We start from the raw sequence: 18568 nt of genomic DNA, 5'->3' as shown, positions 1-18568 counted from the left end.
CTCGCCATCCGCGTGGAATAATCGAAGGCACGCAAAACGTGGCAAATGTCCTTCATAGAGGCCCACTCAGTGGTGGTGAAGTGTGAACGGCGCGCACTGCGACTTGTTTGCGCCTGCTGCAGCTGGTACTCCATTACTGCTGCCTGCTGCTCACACAACCTCTCCAACATATGTAACGTTGAATTCCACCTGGTGGGTAGGTCACATATGATGCGATGTTCCGGAAGACATAATCGGCGCTGCAGAGCTGCAATGCGTGATCTTGCATTGCTGGAACGCCGCAAGTGAGCGCACTCTATGCGGACCTTGTGAAGCAGTGCATCAAGATCCGGATAGTCCCTCAAAAAACTCTGCACGACCAAGTTGAGCACATGTGCCAGACATGGGATGTGAGTGAGGTTGCCTAGGCCCAGAGCTGCCACCAGATTTCGGCCATTGTCACACACTACCATGCCTGGCTGGAGATTCGCTGGCACAAACCACACGTCACTCTGCTGCTTGATGGCATTCCAGAGCTCCTGCGCTGTGTGGCTTCGATTCCCCAAAGAAATTAATTTTAATACGGCCTGTTGACGTTTGGCCACGGCTGTGCTCATATCGGTCATCATAACAGGTAACCGTTCACGGGTCGATGTGGAGGTAGACCGTGACGGCTCCTGCAGCGCTGATTCAGAGGAACTGGAGTATGAGGAGGAGTCAATGTGTACAGACTGGATTCCTGCAATCCTTGGAGTTGGCAGAACACGTACAGCGCCACTCTCAAGATCTGTACCCGGCTCCACAACATTTACCCAATGGGCAGTGAGGGAAAGGTATCGTCCCTGTCCATGCTTACTGGTCCACGCATCAGTGGTCAGGTGGACCTTGCTACTGACGGCGTTTTGTAGCGCATGTTTAATTTTTCCCTCCACATGATGTTGCAGGGCAGGGACGGCTTGCCTGCTGAAATAAAAGCGGCTGGGCACGTTGTATTGTGGGACTGCCAATGCCATAAAGTTACGGAATGTGTCAGTCTCCACCAGCCTGAATGATAGCATTTCAAGGGCCAGTAGTTTAGCAATGCCAGCATTCAGAGCCTGTGCTCGGGGGTGGTTTGCCGAGTATGGGCGCCTTTTCTCCCATGCCTGTGCTAACGATGGCTGTAGACTGGCCTGGGAGTGTGAGGATGACTGGGAAAGTGGTGCTGTGGGTGGAATTACACTGTGTCTCTGTACAACAGTGCCAGAGATTCTTCCATGGCGATCCTGTGAGGAAGCCGAACCAGCTGTGTGTGAGCTGGAGGAAGAGGCTACAACACGAGCTGAAGAGGTGGTAGGTGGCGCTGTAGGTTGGCCTAGGTCTTCAGTGTGTTTGTGTAACTCCACCACGTGCTTGGTCCGCACATGTTTCCACATATTTGTGGTATTGAGGTTGCTGACACTTTTCCCTCTTTTCACCTTCTGATTACACAGCTTGCATTTGACAAAGCAAATGTCATCTGCAACTGTGTCAAAAAAGGACCAGGCACTGCAAGTCTTGGGAGCGCCCGCTTTGGATTTTGGAAGAGCCATGCTCCTAATGGGTGCCGAAGTGGAGGCTACAGGCCACCAAGTCTGCCCCCTCCCTCTCCCTCCTTTTTGGGCCGTTCGGGGAATCTCTTCCTCAGAGCTGCTCCCACCACCTTCCTGTCCCTCACGCCATGATGGGTCAAGGACCTCATCATCTACACCACCCTCTTCAAACAACTGCTTCTCCTGGGTAGTCTCGACAGCACAGTACGCACCAGAAAGTGGCACCTGAGTCTCATCATCAGATGCGTACTGAGGTGTGCTGCTGACCATAGGCACTGGCCCACCCGCCTCTTCAGATTCAGAGAGACAAAACGGTTGCGCATCACTGCATACTACCTCTTCTTCAAATTCTCGAATTCTGCTTGGCTGGCCCCCTCTTTCCAAGCCAAGAGATTCAGAGAACAGAAGTAGAGATGGCTCCTGTCCAGGGCTCTCTGACTGCCTGGGCAATTTGGCAGGTGGTGAAGAGACAGATGGGTGCTCTTCAGTGCTCAGGACCTGAGAGGATCTGGAACTAATTGAAGTCGATGCGTTAGCTGCCATCCATCCGACAACGGCTTCAATTTGGTCCTCGCGCAGCAGTGGGGTACGGCTAGCTCCTACAAAGCTGCGCATAAAGGACTGTTCCCTGGTAAAACTGGGGGATGCTGAGTCACTGGTGCCCGCAGCAGGCACAGAATCCCCACGTCCTCTCCCTGCAGGCACAGAATCCTCACGTCCTCTCCCTGCAGAAACTCCACGCCCACGCCCACGACCACGACCACATGCCTTACTCCCTGCCTTCTTCATCTTGGTAGACTGATAAAGATAGGCAGAAAAGTACTAAGGGCTTAGTGTGCTTATTCCTGAACAGCTGCTAACAGGTATAAGAAACACTAATTTTATAAAGTGTGGACTAGACTTTAATATGAGCTAATGTGGCCTACACAACTGTAAAGTGGAGTGTTTGGTGAACTTTATTTAGGTTTTTTTTGTCACAAAAAGACACTGGATGTGCCTAAAGATGTAATAACGATAGTATCACAAACTTTTTGTAGCTATTACAATGTAGGAAGGTAACCTACAATGCAATAGATGAGGCTGCAAAAAATAGGCTAATACTAATCTGGCTGGGGCTGCAGGGCCCAATGCTGCAGAAAGGCTCCTCTATCTACTCCTATATAGTGTGTTTGGAATCAATTTAGCTGAATATGGATGGAACCACCACACTAATAGGAGATATCAGGAAAAATTATGAATTGGCAATAAAGGACAATGTATGAGGCAGTGACACACACTGAGTGCACTACAACCAGACGGGGTTGAAGCACACACTACAGGGTGAGCTGCACTCACACACCAGACCTTGCAGACAGCGGTGAACAGTACAGATGCAGAGCACTGTGCACTAGTGCTGCAAGACGGAAAAAAAATTCTCTATCTACTCCTATATAGTGTGTTTGGAACCAATTTAGCTGAATACAGATGGAACCACCACACTAATAGGAGATATCAGGAAAAATTATGAATTGGCAATAAAGGACAATGTATGAGGCAGTGACACACACTGAGTGCACTACAACCAGACGGGGTTGAAGCACACACTACAGGGTGAGCTGCACTCACACACCAGACCTTGCAGACAGCGGTGAACAGTACAGATGCAGAGCACTGTGCACTAGTGCTGCAAGACGGAAAAAAATTTCTCTATCTACTCCTATATAGTGTGTTTGGAACCAATTTAGCTGAATACAGATGGAACCACCACACTAATAGGAGATATCAGGAAAAATTATGAATTGGCAATAAAGGACAATGTATGAGGCAGTGACACACACTGAGTGCACTACAACCAGACGGGGTTGAAGCACACACTACAGGGTGAGCTGCACTCACACACCAGACCTTGCAGACAGCGGTGAACAGTACAGATGCAGAGCACTGTGCACTAGTGCTGCAAGACGGAAAAAAATTTCTCTATCTACTCCTATATAGTGTGTTTGGAACCAATTTAGCTGAATACAGATGGAACCACCACACTAATAGGAGATATCAGGAAAAATTATGAATTGGCAAAAAAGGACAATGTATGAGGCAGTGACACACACTGAGTGCACTACAACCAGACTTGGCTGAAGCACACACTACAGGGTGAGCTGCACTCACACACACAGACCTTGCAGATAGCGGTGAACAGCACAGGGAACTGTGCACTAGCACTGCAAGGCACAGTGATTTAGAAAGTAGCTTGGGTAAAGCAGTATAGAGCAAATAGGTAGCTAAAACTGTCCCTCAGAACAACAGCGTCCTATCCCTAACTGAATTCACAGCAGAGTGAGCTCAAAATGGCGGCGGTGGCTTTTATAGTGCATCATGACATCATTTCAGCAGCCAATCACAGCCATGCCATTAGTTAAGATGCCTACATGCCTAACAGGATGTGCCCACACTTCTTAGGATCCTCATTGGCTGAATAAAATGAAAATGTCTCATTGCATTATGGGAACTTCCGATTCCGGTATACGATATTGCAATAGTATCGGAATTAAGTATCGGAATTCCGATACCGCGAATATCGGCCGATACCCGATATTTCAGTATCGGAATGCTCAACACTATTTATTATCAATTAACAAAATACAAAGTGAGTAAAAAAAAAGAAATCTAAATCACAATAGTTCTTTGTGTGACTACTATTTGCCATCAAAACAGCATCAAAGCACACATTTTGTCTAGGCACGCTTGAACACAGTTTTTGAAGCCACTCGGCAAGGAGGTTGTTTCAAACAACTTGGAGAGCTAATCACAGATCCTCTGTGATTACTTACATTATGTTAGGAGGGCGGTTGCAGACAACTTAATTTTAATGGAACGCAACTGACCCCGGGGTCCGCGATGCAGCCTGGAGGGCTGCTGCCGAACACTTTCTGGGTGTAAAGGCAAGCGACAACTAAGATGTTAAACCCTTCCGTGTTACTTCACACAGGAACGGGTAAAGCGGTACGCTCTATCTCCGCTAACTGCATGGAGGGAGAGCGACCGGCGACACACCTATAAACTATCTTAGCCCTTCATGTTAATGCACACGGAAAGGGTAAGACAGTTCACACAATCTCCAAAAACCGCAGGGAGACGTGCGACCGTGGGAGAAGCAGCAGCCCTGTCTTTGATACAGGCGCTACGCTATGGGGAATGGCGCTAAAGTGGCTCACACAATCTCCAAGAACCGCAGGGAGACGTGTGACCGGACTAGGAGCAGTAGCCCTGTCTACGATACAGGCGCTACGCTGACGCTAGTGTGCGGGAGTGATTTCCGCCAGGTACTCGTGCACTCAGCCGGCGTGCTACCGGACGGAGCCGACCCACTCAATATGGCTCTTAGAGGAGCTCTGGAGATATGCGTGCACAACCAAACAACCAGCTCAAATGATCTGAGCGCGCCGCCATGTTTGTGGCCTTTTAAAGATTAAGCCCTGCCCCACTGTCGCACCATTGGTGACGACACCCGTGACCAATCAGGCAGTGCCAGGTCACCGGATCAGCTGGTTCCTGAACCACCAATCACGGTCCGCCATGTCACGGACATGCTCAGTGTGGCGCATCTCGGACTTAGGCTGCCGGAGCCCCGACTCCCTCTGCAACCTATACTTCATAGTGCTAGGCACAAACACCCAAGATACAACCCGAGTATCTCGAGCACTAGCTAGGCGTTGGGACCAAAGGAAATGCTGTGCAACATCAGCCCTTGCTGGACCTGAATGGGAGACCACAGAATCCTCAGATGGCTCTGAACCCATTTCAGATCCAGTAAATGCCCGATGCCTAACATTATTCCCCCCTTTAACATCCTCCTCCACTTGACACTCTACTCAGGCCAAAATTTTAAAAGGACCAGTAGAGCGGGGGGCAAAGTTAGAAGATTCCCTTCGTACTTTATTTTTGCGAGCCGTGAGCCACACTCTGTCGCCCGCATAGAACACGGGAGCGGTACGACAAGAAGTGTCAACCGACTCACTATCTGTGGAGTCCGCCACAAATAACGAGTGGCAATGTCCAGCTGGACTTCGACAGAAAGATCTATCTCTCGCACAGATGGCACACGCTAGAATATGTTCCATAACGTCCTGGCGCCACCGGGGCCACCAATACGACCGTTGAAGGAACTTAGTGGTACATTTGACCCCAAAATGACCTCCGATCTTAGGGGCATGAGCCTAGGAGAGCACCTCCTTTTGTAGATTAGGAGGAACGAACATCCTCCTAGGGGGAAGAGTAAGACTGGGCTCGTCATCGTCCCTAGCCATATTCATGGACTGGGACAAAAGGTCTATCGGGGAATTCTTTTCGACATAAACTGACGAGACCTGAGTCTCGGGGAAAGACAAAGAATCTGTGCCAGGGGTCAAATTAGTAGAAGGCTCCGAGGCTACCCTCTGAGAGACTGGTATCATACATTGGAACACACAATTCTTTCCCCAGGAAGAAATCCTCCCCGTACTCCAATCAATGTGTGGAGCATGAGTACGTAGCCATGGAAGACCCAATAGCACCTCATCTAATCCCCCGGGTATAATAAGGAAGGAGGTAACCTCCCGGTGACCCTGAAGGAACGACATGGTGAGGGGAACTGTCTGATGAGTAATCTGTGTGTCCAGCCGAGAACCGTTGACCACCCTGATGTTCATGGGCTTTGGCAGAGACTCCATAGGGATGGCATGCCTCTGGGCAAATGTGAGTGACAAAAGATTGTCGTCGGCACCAGAATCCACCCCGGCCTTGGCAGCAACCGTGGCTGTGCCGAAGGACAATGTCACCTTACATAATAATTTAGAGGAAAGCGCCCCAGAGTCTAACGCACCTACTCCAACGGTGGTTAAACCCACTCGTTCTCCCGACTGCTTGGAACCCTTATTAATGGGACACTCCAAGAGATGTACAGGTCGGGGACGAGAGGGGCTAGAGACAGTCCGGGATATGTCCATAGCCTCAGGCTCAGGGTCTGGAGCCGCGGGTTTGGAAATGGGTCTGGAAAACGATGGTGCCAAACAATACTGAGGTCCAGGGACCTCCAGCTCAAACTTATGTTCTGCATGACGCAAATCTATTCGGTTAGCTAGGGAGATTAACTCCTCCAGAGAGGTTGGAATCTCCCTGGTAAATAGAGCATTTTTCACATGCCCAGCCAGCCCCCTCCAAAACACAGGAATAAGCGACCGCTCAGACCAATCCAGTTCAGCCGCTAAGGTTTTGAACTGGATGGCATAGTGACTGGCGGTGGCCGAACCCTGGATCAACGCAAGCAGTTTAAGGGCCATATCATGCGTGACCAGAGGCCCCAGGAAAACACTCTTTAGGGTTCTAAGGAAAAAACCTGCAATAGTTACTACCGGGTCATTCCGCTCCCACAGTGGAGTAGCCCACTCCAGAGCCCTGTGGGTGAGTAATGAGATGACATAACCCACTTTAGCTCTTTCGGAGGGGAACCGTGCCTCCATCATCTCCAAGTGAATGGAGCATAAATTAATAAAACCCCTGCAGGCTTTACTGTCCCCAGAAAATTTTTCCGGGAGAGCAAATCGGGGTAATGGGGCACTTGCAGTGGTTGCAGTATTCACCGCGGCCGAGTTAATCATATTGGCTGCTAGAGAAGCCGCCTGGGTAGCTACTGCAGTAATATCAGCGACCGGGACAGCTTGCTCCAGAGACTTAAGTCTGGCCTCAAGTCGCTGTATATAGCGCTGCAGCTGCTGATTGTCGGCCATGTTCGGCAAGACCCTGGCGCTCAGATACTGTTAGGAGGGCGGTTGCAGACAACTTAATTTTAATGGAACGCAACCGACCCCGGGGTCCGCGATGCAGCCTGGAGGGCTGCTGCCGAACACTTTCCGGGTGGAAAGGCAAACGACAACTAAGATGTTAAACCCTTCCGTGTTACTTCACACAGGAACGGGTAAAGCGGTACGCTCTATCTCCGTTAACTGCACGGAGGGAGAGCGACCGGCGACGCACCTATAAACTATCTTAGCCCTTCGTGTTAATGCACACGGAAAGGGTAAGACGGTTCGCACAATCTCCAAGAACCGCAGGGAGACGTGCGACCGTGGGAGAAGCAGCAGCCCTGTCTTTGATACAGGCGCTACGCTATGGGGAATGGCGCGAAAGCGGTTCACGCAATCTCCAAGAACCGCAGGGAGACGTGTGAACGGACTAGGAGCAGTAGCCCTGTCTACGATACAGGCGCGACGCTAAGGAGAAGATGCTAGTGTGCGGGAGTGATTTCCGCCAGGTACTCGTGCACTCAGCCGGCATGCTACCGGACGGAGCCGACCCGCTCAATATGGCTCTTAGAGGAGCTCTGGAGATATGCGTGCACAACCAAACAACTAGTTCAAATGATCAGAGCGTGCCACCATGTTTGTGGGCAGGCCTTTTAAAGATTAAGCCCTGTCCCACTGTCGCACCATTGGTGACGACACCCATGACCAATCAGGCGGTGCCAGGTCACCGGATCAGCTGGTTCCTGAACCACCAATCACGGTCCGCCATGTCATGGGCATACTCAGTGCGGCGCATCTCGGACTTAGGCTGCCGGAGCCCCGACTCCCTCCGCAACCTATACTTCATAGTGCTAGGCACAAACACCTGAGATACAACCCGAGTATCACATGCACTAGCTAGGCGTTGGGACCGAAGAAAATGCTGTGCAACATCAGCCCCAGCTGGACCTGAATGGGAGACCACAGAATCCTCAGATGGCTCTGAACCCATTTAAGATCAAGCAAAAGCCTGACACCTAACACATTACTTCCAGGCCTGATTTATTCTGAATATAGTTCTTATAGATATTAGCGGTATCTTTCGGGTTGTTGTCCTGCTGTAGAATAAATTTGGAGCTGAGTAAAAGTTTCCCTTATTGTAGTGCATGACGGAGAAGTATCAGCCTGTATTTCTCAGTATTGAGGACACCATTAATTTTGACTTAATCCCTTTTAAATTATCTGAAACATATTTACTGTTCTCAAAATACGCAAATAAGTACAAAGGCTTTTTATCAAGCCTTCGAAAAATGATCTCTTTTTTATAGAGCAGGAGCAAAGCGAAGAGGTAATGGCTTGTTGCCAACAAGCCTTTCAACATATTAGCTCTATTTTCTGAGCTATTTGATATTTTTGGACCCTCACGGGAGTAAGTTTTGCATCAACCATACAATATACTCATATCACAATGCATAAAATGTGTGGTTCCTTTAGCAGCAATAGCCACATAATAGAGAATTACGTTTGGGCATACAAGGAGATGTTTGGCAATGTAGAGTCAGCAATGACAGCCCCAGCAGCAACAGTAGAGTCTAGCTCTAAAAAATCCAATGGACAGGCAGCAAAAAATGATTTTTAGTCCCAAATACATGCCTCTAAATAAAAAAAAATGTCATCAATGGTGTACAACCTTTTTAGTAAGATTACAATGATTATCTACCTAGACAAAACAAGTATGATTTGGTATCTTTAAATGAATTTATAATGACTGGTACCATCATTACAGTTACTTTTATAAGTTTCAAGATGAGCCGTGCAATCGAAATACATGTACGTTCCTTCTATTATTTCCAGATAGTGAAATCTGCCACAAGTGTCCTGATGAGAAATGGCCAAATGAAGAAAAAGATGAGTGTATTCCAAAAATAATAGAGTATCTGTCATATGAGCAGGATGTAATGGCAGCAGTTTTTTCCTCCATGTCTGAACTTTTTTTTATCATTACTATCCATGTATCAGGGATTTTCATTTTCTTCTTGGACACTCCTATAGTAAAAGCCAACAATCGGAACATCAGCTTCATTCTTCTTCTGTCCCTCAAGATGAGTTTATTTTGTGTGTTCCTGTTCATTGGTCGCCCCAATGACACAACCTGCATGCTACGACAAATCTCCACTGGAGTCACCTTCACTGTTGCGGTGTCTTCCATCCTGGCCAAGTCTATCATGGTTTCCATTGCTTTCAAAGCCACCAGACCTGGAAGCTCCTGGAGGAGATGGATGGGGGTGACACTGCCCAATTCTGTAGTCCTGATCTGCTCCTTCGTTCAGTTTCTGAATGGCGTTATTTGGTTGTCGGTTTATCCTCCATTTCAGGAGATGGACATGGACACTTATCCAGGGAAGATCATCATTCAATGTAATGAAGGTTCTGTCATGGCCTTTTACTTTATGTTGGGTTATATGGGGTTTCTAGCCGCTGTGAGCTTTGTTCTGGCTTTCATGGTGAGGACATTACCTGATATCTATAATGAGGCCAAGTACATCACCTTCAGCATGCTGCTCTTCTGCAGTGTCTGGATCTGTGCTATCCCAGCGTATCTGAGCAGTAATGGGAAGAACATGGTCATGGTACAGATATTCTCTATATTGGCCTCAGAAATTGGGATATTGGGCTGCATATTCTTCCCCAAATGCTACAATATTATCATGAGGCCAGAGATGAACAGTAGAAGACAATTCCTGGAAAAACATTAATTCGTGTATGGATTACACATAGAACACTGTTAATAAAATGGACTTTTTATCTTATATTGGTATCACGTACAAATAAATATAAGCATGATTAGATAATGATTCAGTTTCTATGCACCCCACATGTGACCTAGATGTTATAATTTATCAACACATTGTGTAGTGCTATTTGTGAAAAACTGTGCTACAAAGCCCGTGTGGTGTTCCTTCTTTTCTGAGTCCTATTGTGTGTCATTGAAAAAGGCTACGTCCATGGGTGTTTAAGGCAAAAATCCTGCAAAAGTATTAATTCTTTAAGAAACAAAAGTCTTAATACTTCCCTTTAAGTTCCAAATTATTACACAAATGGTATTTTTCTCTGTTTTTCCTAAATGGTGGATGCAGATGAGTCATATAATGTTCACATCATTGACCGTTAAAGGATAAATTACATTTTATTGGCCAAACTTCCCAATGATAACAGTATTTTTTACAATCTAACATATCTCAAAGTGCGGAAAATTTTTCTGCACAACAGAGTTTCCAAATATTTCATAGGTTGTAAAGAATTGAAAATGGTCATTTGAGTATGTAGCATTAAGAGGTCACATTTACTGAAATCAAAGGCTATTTCAATCAAAATCATCTTAACAGGCCAAGTGCCATGTAACATAGCAACCGCCTTTGATATCACCTTCACAATTCTTACATACATTAATCTTGTGAGTAGAGATGAGCGAACTTGTTCGGTAAACATTCGCCAATCTCAAAGTGGGCACGAACATTGCATATTAGGATTCGAGTTCGGATCCCCAAGCATTTTCCTCAAAATCGTCAAAATTCTATAAATGATCACTAATGCTTTTGTTAGGACTTTTCTAGGATAGTGGTGCTGTATGACGAGCAGGGGGTGTGTTTGATGAGGGAGTGTCCAGACACGAAGTCTTGTATCTTTGGCTGCCAAAGTCACATGTCCCTCTCCATATAAAGAGTGTTTTGACATCATTTTGTTAGTGTAAAAGCATAGAGAGGCTGCTTCTGCTGCTGCTACTGGATAGTCAGACAGTTATCTAGGCGGCTGATTGTCAGTCAGCTAGTTCACATAGATAGGATCCCTGTGTGACTGTGAAATCGACCTTCCAGCAGATCAATCATTTACGCTAATTGTGTGGTTCAGACACCAGGCCACATTTCAGCAAATAATTATTTTGTCCTAATATTGTACTCCAGCCAGCAGTCCACATTTCAGAATCTAAATTCTTTGTGCTAATAGCATAGTACAGAAACCAGGCCACATTACAGCACATACATTTTTTTGTGATAATAATGTACTAAAACCTTGAGTCAACATTTCAGAATCTAAATTTTTTGTGCTAATAGCATAGTCCTGTAGCCAGGCCACATTTCAGATTTTAATTCCATTGTGATAAAAATGGGCTCCAGTGAGGACTTCACATTTCAGAATCTAAATTCTTTGTGCTAATAGCATGGTCCTGAAACCAGACACATTTCAGCATAAAAATCTTGTGAGATGCTATTGTAATAAAGCCAGGAGTCCACATTTCAGAATCTAAATTATTTGTTCTCATAGAGTGGTACAGAAACCAAGGCCACATTTCAACATATAAATCATTTGTGCTAATATTTTTGTTCTATCTAGGAGTCCACATTTAAAAATCTAAATTATTTGTGCTAATACTGTAGTCCTGAAAACACGCCACATTTCAGTATTAAATACTTTTGTGCTAATATTGTGCTCCAGCTAGGAGTCCACATTTCAGAATCTAAATTCTTTGTGCTAATAGCATGGTCCTGAAACCAGGTCACATTTCAGCTTTTAGTTCTTTTGTACTAATAGTGTGCTCCAGCTAGGAGACCACATTTCGGAATCTAAATTTTTTAGTGTTAATAACATGGTCCTGAAATCAGACCACATTTCTGCTTTTAATACTTTTGTGCTAATATTGTGCTCCAGAAAAGGAGTCCATATTTTAGAATCTAAATTCTTTCAGCTAATAGCTTGGTCGTGAAACAAGGCCATATCTCAGCTTTAAATTATTTTGTGCTAATATTGTGATCGAGCTAGGACTCCACATTTAATAATCTAAATTCTTTCAGCTAATAGCTTGGTCCTAAAACAAGGCCACATTTCAGATTTTTATTCTTTTGTGTTTATATTGTGCTCCGGCTAGGAGTTCACATTTATTGATCTATTTTTTTTGTGATAATAGCATGGTCCTGAAACCAGGCCACATTTGAACATATAAATCTTTGGTGCTAATATTTTTCCTCTAGCCAGGATTCCACATTTAAAAATGTAAATTCTTTGTGCTAATAGCCTGGTCGTGAAAATAGGCCACATTTCAGCTTTTAATACCTTTGTGCTATTATTGTGCTCCAACCAGGAGTCCACATTTCAGAGTCTAAATTCTTTGTGCTAATAGCTTGGTCCTGGAACAAGGCCACATTTCAGCATAACAATCTTTTTTGCTAATATTTATTCTCTATCCAGGAGTCCACATTTAATAATCTAAATTCTTTCGGTTTAAACTGTGACCAGAAACCAAGCCACATTTCAGCTTTTAATTCTTTTGTGCTAATATTGTACTCAAGCAAGGAGTCCACATTTCAGAATATAAATTATTTGTGCTAATAGCGTGGTCCTGAAACCAGGCCACATTTCAGCATTTAGATCTTTTGTGCTAATATTGTGCTACAGCCAGGAAACCACATTTCAGAATCTAAATTCTTTGTGCTAATAGCGTGGTTCTCGAACCAGACCACATTTCAGCATTTAGATCTGTTAAACTAATATTGTGCTCCAGCCAGAAGTCCATCTTTCAGAATCTAGATTCTTTGTGCTTATAGCCTGGTCCTGAAACCAGGCCTCATTTCAGTTTTTAATTCTTTTGTGCTAATATTGTGCTCCAGCCAGGAGTCCACATTTAAGCATTTAAATTCTTTCTTCTGTTAGTGTGGTAATGAAACCAGGCCACACTTCAGCTTTTAATATTTGTGTGATAATACTGTGCTCCAGTCAGTTGTCCACATTTCAGAATCTAAATTCATTGTGCTATTAGCTTGGTCCTAAAAACAAGGCCACATTTCAGCATATAAATATTTTGTGTTAATATTTTTGCTCTAGCCCAGAGTCCACATTTAATAATCGAAATTATTTCGGTTTAAACTGTGTTCCAGAAACGAGGCCACATTACAGCTTTTAATTTGTTTGTGCTAATATTGTTCTCCAGCGAGGAGTCCACATTTCAAATCTAAATTCTTTGTGATAATAGCATGGTCCTGAAACCAGGCCACATTTGAACATATAAATCTTTTGTGCTAATATTTTTGTTCAAGCCAGGAGTCCACATTTAAAAAATTAAATTCTTTGTGCTAATAGCCTGGTTGTGAAAATAGGCCACATTTCAGCTTTTAATACGTTTTTGCTGTTATTGTGCTCCAACCAGGAGTCCACATTTCAAAGTCTAAATTCTTTGTGCTAATAGCTTGGTCCTGAAACCAGGTCACATTTCAGCTTTTAGTTCTTTTGTACTAATAGTGTGCTCCAGCTAGGAGTCCACATTTCGGAATCTAAATTGTTTGGTGTTAATAACATGGTCCTGAAATCAGGCCACATTTCTGCTTTTAATACTTTTGTGCTAATATTGTGCTCCAGAAAAGGAGTCCATATTTTAGAATCTAAATTCTTTCAGCTAATAGCTTGGTCGTGAAACAAGCCCACATCTCAGCTTTAAATTATTTTGTGCTAATATTGTGATCGAGCTAGGAGTCCACATTTAATAATCTAAATTCTTTCAGCTAATAGCTTGGTCCAGAAAATTAGCCATATTTCAGATTTTTATTCTTTTGTGTTTATATTGTGCTCTGGCTAGGAGTTCACATTTATTAATCTAATTTTTTTGTGTTATTGGTGTGCTCCTGAAACCAGGCCAAATTTCAGCATATAAATCTTTTGTGCTAATATTGTACTAAAGCTGGGAGTCCACATTTCAGATCTAAATTCTTTGTGATTTGGTCCTGAAACCATGCAACATTTCTGCTTTTAATTCTTTTGTGCTAAAATTGTGCTCCAGAGAGAAGTATGCATTTCAGAAGCTAAATCATTTGTGCTAATAGCATGGTCCTGAAACCAGGCCACATTTCAGCTTTTAATACTTTTGTGCTAATATTGTGCTCCAAAAAAGGAGTCCATATTTCAGAATCCAAATTCTTTCAACTAATAGCTTGGTCATGAAACAAGGCCACATTTCAGCTTTTAATTCTTTTGTGCTAATATTGTGCTCCAGCTAGGAGTCCACATTTAATAATCTAAAATGTTTGTGTTATTAGCATGGTCCTAAAACCAGGCCAATTTTCAGCATATAAATCTTTTGTGCTAATATTGTACTAAAGCTGGGAGTCCACATTTCAGATTCTAAATTCTTTGTGATAATAGCCTGGTCCTGAAATCAGGCCACAATTCAGCATATAAATCTTTTGTGCTAATATTGTACTAAGGCCAGAAGTCCATATTTCAGAATTTAAATTATTTCGGCTCATAGCGTGGTCCAGAAACCAAGGTCGCATTTCAACATATTAATCTTTTGTGCTAATATTTTTGCTCTAGCCAGTCCATATTTAAAAATCTAAATTATTTGTGCTAATAGTGTGGTCCTAAAAATAGGCCATATTTTAGCTTTAAATACTTTTGTGCTCCAGCCAGGGGTCCACATTTCAGAATCTAAATTCTTTGTGCTAATTGCATGGACTTTAAACCAGGCCACATTTCAGTTTTTAATTCGTTTATGCTAATATTGTACTCCAGCTAGGAGTCCACATTTCAGAATCTAAATTCTTTGTGCTAATAGCATGGTCCTGAAACCAGGCCACATTAAAACATATAAATCTTTTGTGCTAACATTTTTGCTCCAGCCAGGAGTCCACATTTCAGAATGTAAATTCGTTGAGCTAATAGTGTGGTACTGAAACCAGGCCACATTTCAGCTTTAAATTATTTTTTGCTAATATTGTGCTCCAGCCAGGAGTCCACATTTCAGATTTTAAATTCTTTGTGCTAATAGCATGGTCCTTGAGCCAGGCCACGTTTCAGCTTTTAATTCTTTTGTGCTAATATTGTGCTCCAGTTAGGAGTCCACATTTCAAAATCGAAATTCTTTGTGCTAATAGCATGGTCCTGAAGACAACATTTGAAAATATGTGAACATAGAACCAACGCAATGGGTAAGTCTCAATCTCAACATCCCATTCATGGGGAAGGAGGGGTTTACTATACCATCTTACATTATCAACCTATAAATCAGGGTAGTGCACCCCAAAAAACTTGGGTATACTCAGCAAATAAATTAAAAAATATATTTTATTTAAATCACATTAAAAATTAGAGCGTTCAGACTTTAAAATAGTCAGTGGGTGTAGGGTAGGAAATATGTGAAAGGATCACAGGGGGGCAGAATACATGGGCAGACCATTTAAGTCATGGGGCTAGTACATGCCAAAAAAAGAGTGTTCACGACTAGTGTTGAGCATTCCGATACTGAAATATCGGGTATCGACCGATATTCGCGGTATTGGAGTTCCGATACTGAGTTCCGATACTTTTAGAATATCGAATACCGGAATCGAAAGTTCCCATAATGCCTGCGCTCTGCAGTGTCTCTGAAGGATGACAAGCTGGATGGCAGCGCTCAGCTTACTGTACTTGTCATTTAGTGTAAAGGATTTATTTAAAAAAATATTAGTGCTTTCATGCACCGTCTCTTTAAAAAAGCCGGCCGGCAATTCAGCAGCGGTACCCGACAATTTACAACAGAAAGAATAGAGCATCACACATAGATTAGATAGATCGAAACATGTCAGTCACATATATAAGAAGTACAGTGACAGTGTTGCTTACTGTACTTGTCATTTAGTGTTAAAATAAAGGATTTATTTAAAAAAAAAAAATGGCGTTGGGTTCCCCGTAATTTTAGTCTCTAGCGGAGGTTAAGCAGACAGCTGGGGCAGATGTTTGAAGCCTGGGAAGGGGGTAATACCCATGGAGCTTCCCAGGCTACTGATACCAGCCCCCAGCTGAATACCTAGCCTTTACTAGCTATTAAAATGGGGGACCCCCCAAAAAAAGTGACTTGGGGTCCCCCCTAATTTAATAGCTAGCAAAGGCTAGGCAGACAGCTGGGGGCTGATATTAATAGCCCAGGAAGGGTGCCATGAATATTGGCCCCCTCCCAGGCAAGAAACACCAGCCGTCAGCCGCCCCAGAAACGGCGCATCCATAGGATGCGCCAATTCTGGCACTTAGCCTCGCTCTTCCCACTGCCCTGTAGCGGTGGCAGTGGGGTAATAGGGCTGGGGTTGATGTCAGCTTATAATGCCAGCTGACATCAAGCCCAGGTTAGTAATGGAGAGGCATCTATAAGACACCCCCATTACTAACCCCATAGTCAAACTTAAAAAAAAACACAAACACCCAGAATAAAGTCCTTTAATTGAAATAAACACACAATTCTTTATTGTTCTAAATTAAACCATACTTACCATCATGCCCATTCCAGCTGAAGCCAACGATCTCCTGCAATAAAAGTAAAATAATAAAGCAACATCATCCTTACCTTTCCATGGTTCCCACGACGGCTCCAGCTCTGCTACATTCACATGACAGGCTGGATCGCAGCCGAAAGCTGCCATCCAGCTTGCCATGCCGCAGACACTGAGAAGCGCAGGCATGCTTGCGCTCTGCAGTGTCTGGCTGTGACGGCATCCAGATAAGCCGAGGTCATGTCCAATGAACTCAGCTCACCTCATGCACGTCACTGACAGCGTGGGAAAATTCTCCTGCGCTCAGCGCTTCAGCAGGAGAATTCTCTCAAGCTCACCGCATGCGCAGGAGAATTCTCCCACGCTGTCAGTGACGTGCATGAGGTGAGCTGAGTTCATTGTCGGCTCATCTGGATGCCGTCACAGCCAGACACTAAGGAGCACAAGCATGCCTGTGCTTCTCAGTGTCTGCGGCATGGCAAGCTGGATGGCAGCGTTCTTTTGCGGTCCAGCCTGTCATCTCGATGTAGCAGAGCTGGAGCCATCCTGGGAACCACGGAAAGGTAAGGATGATGTTGGTTTATTATTTTTCTTTTATTGCAGGAGATCGTTGGCTTCAGCTGGAATGGGCGTGATGGTAAGTATGGTTTAATTTAGAACAATAAAGAATTGCGTGTTTATTTCAATTAAAGGACTTTATTCTGGGTGTTTGTGTTTTTTTGTAACTTTGACTATGGGGTTAGTAATGGGGGTGTCTTATAGATGCCTCTCCATTACTAACCTGGGCTTGATGTCAGCTGGCATTATAAGCTGACATCAACCCCAGCCCTATTACCCCACTGCCACCGCTACAGGGCAGTGGGAAGAGCGAGGCTAAGTGCCAGAATTGGCAGATCCTATGGATGCGCCATTTCTGGGGCGGCTGACGGCTGGTGTTTCTAGCCTGAGGGGGGGCCAATATTCATGGCACCCTTCCTGGGCTATTAATATCAGCCCCCAGCTGTCTGCCTAGCCTTTGCTAGCTATTAAAATAGGGGGGTCTGCACGTCATTTTTTTGGGGGGCTCCCCATTTTAATAGCTAGTAAAGGCTAGGTATTCAGCTGGGGGGCTGATAATAGTAGCCTGGGAAGCTCCATGGGTATTACCCCCTTCCCAGACTTCAAACATCTGTCCCAGCCGTCTGCTTAACCTTTGCTAGAGACTAAAATTACGGGGAACGCCATGCCAATTTTTTTTTTAATAAATCCTTTATTTTAACACTAAATGACAAGTACAGTAACCAACACTGTCACTGTACTTATTATATATGTGACTGACATGTTTCTATCTATGTAATCTATGTGTGATGCTCTATCTTTCTGTTGTAAATTGTCGGGTACCGCTGCTGAATTGCCGGCCGGCTTTTTAAAAGAGACGGTGCATGAAAACACTATTATTTTTTTAAATAAATTCTTTACACTAAATGACAAGTACAGTAACCAACACTGTCACTGTACTTCATATATATGTTACTGACATGTTTCTATCTATCTAATCTATGTGTGAAGCTCTATTCTTTCTGTTCTAAATTGTCGGGTACCGGTGTATGCCGCTGATGAATTGCCGGCTTTTCATGTTTCACTGTTCCCATCGATTTGGGCAACCACCTCCCCCAATACATTCTACATTATTGTTAGTTGTTTTCCTTCATGTAGAATTAACCTACAAGGAAAGAAAGGGTTTATTTTCATTCCGATATTTGTGTCTCATTGACTTGCATTGGATTCCGGTATCGGAATCGGCGATATCTGATACTTTTTGAGTATCGGTCCGATCCAATCTGATCCGATATTTCCTGATATCGGAAGGTATCGCTCAACACTATTCATGACTTAGCTGTGCCTGAATATCCTGAACTCATAAAAAAAGTGAAAGTACCATTCACGGTACTCAAAAGCCAGTGGGATGTATCGTACGTACAGAATAACAATAATGAGCGTCAATGAACTCAGTGCC

The 18568-nt window shown here is 44.2% G+C and overlaps 1 protein-coding gene across 1 annotated transcript in view; it reads left to right on the top strand.

The window, feature by feature from the left end:
* LOC141197274 (vomeronasal type-2 receptor 26-like) overlaps positions 1 to 10041 on the top strand; it is a 597524-nt gene extending 587483 nt beyond the window's left edge. Inside the window, exon 8 of the mRNA XM_073662662.1 lies at positions 9140 to 10041. Within this exon, the coding sequence (XP_073518763.1) occupies positions 9140 to 10041 (902 nt within the window). The remainder of the gene's footprint in view (positions 1 to 9139) is intronic.
* Positions 10042 to 18568: the final 8527 nt, after the last annotated feature.

The sequence above is a fragment of the Phyllobates terribilis genome, unplaced genomic scaffold, assembly GCF_046119375.1.
Source record: "Phyllobates terribilis strain yellow unplaced genomic scaffold, ASM4611937v1 Scaffold_82__1_contigs__length_6685932, whole genome shotgun sequence".
NCBI classification, from domain to species: Eukaryota; Metazoa; Chordata; class Amphibia; order Anura; family Dendrobatidae; genus Phyllobates; species Phyllobates terribilis.
This window is presented reverse-complemented; position numbering and strand designations above follow the sequence as displayed.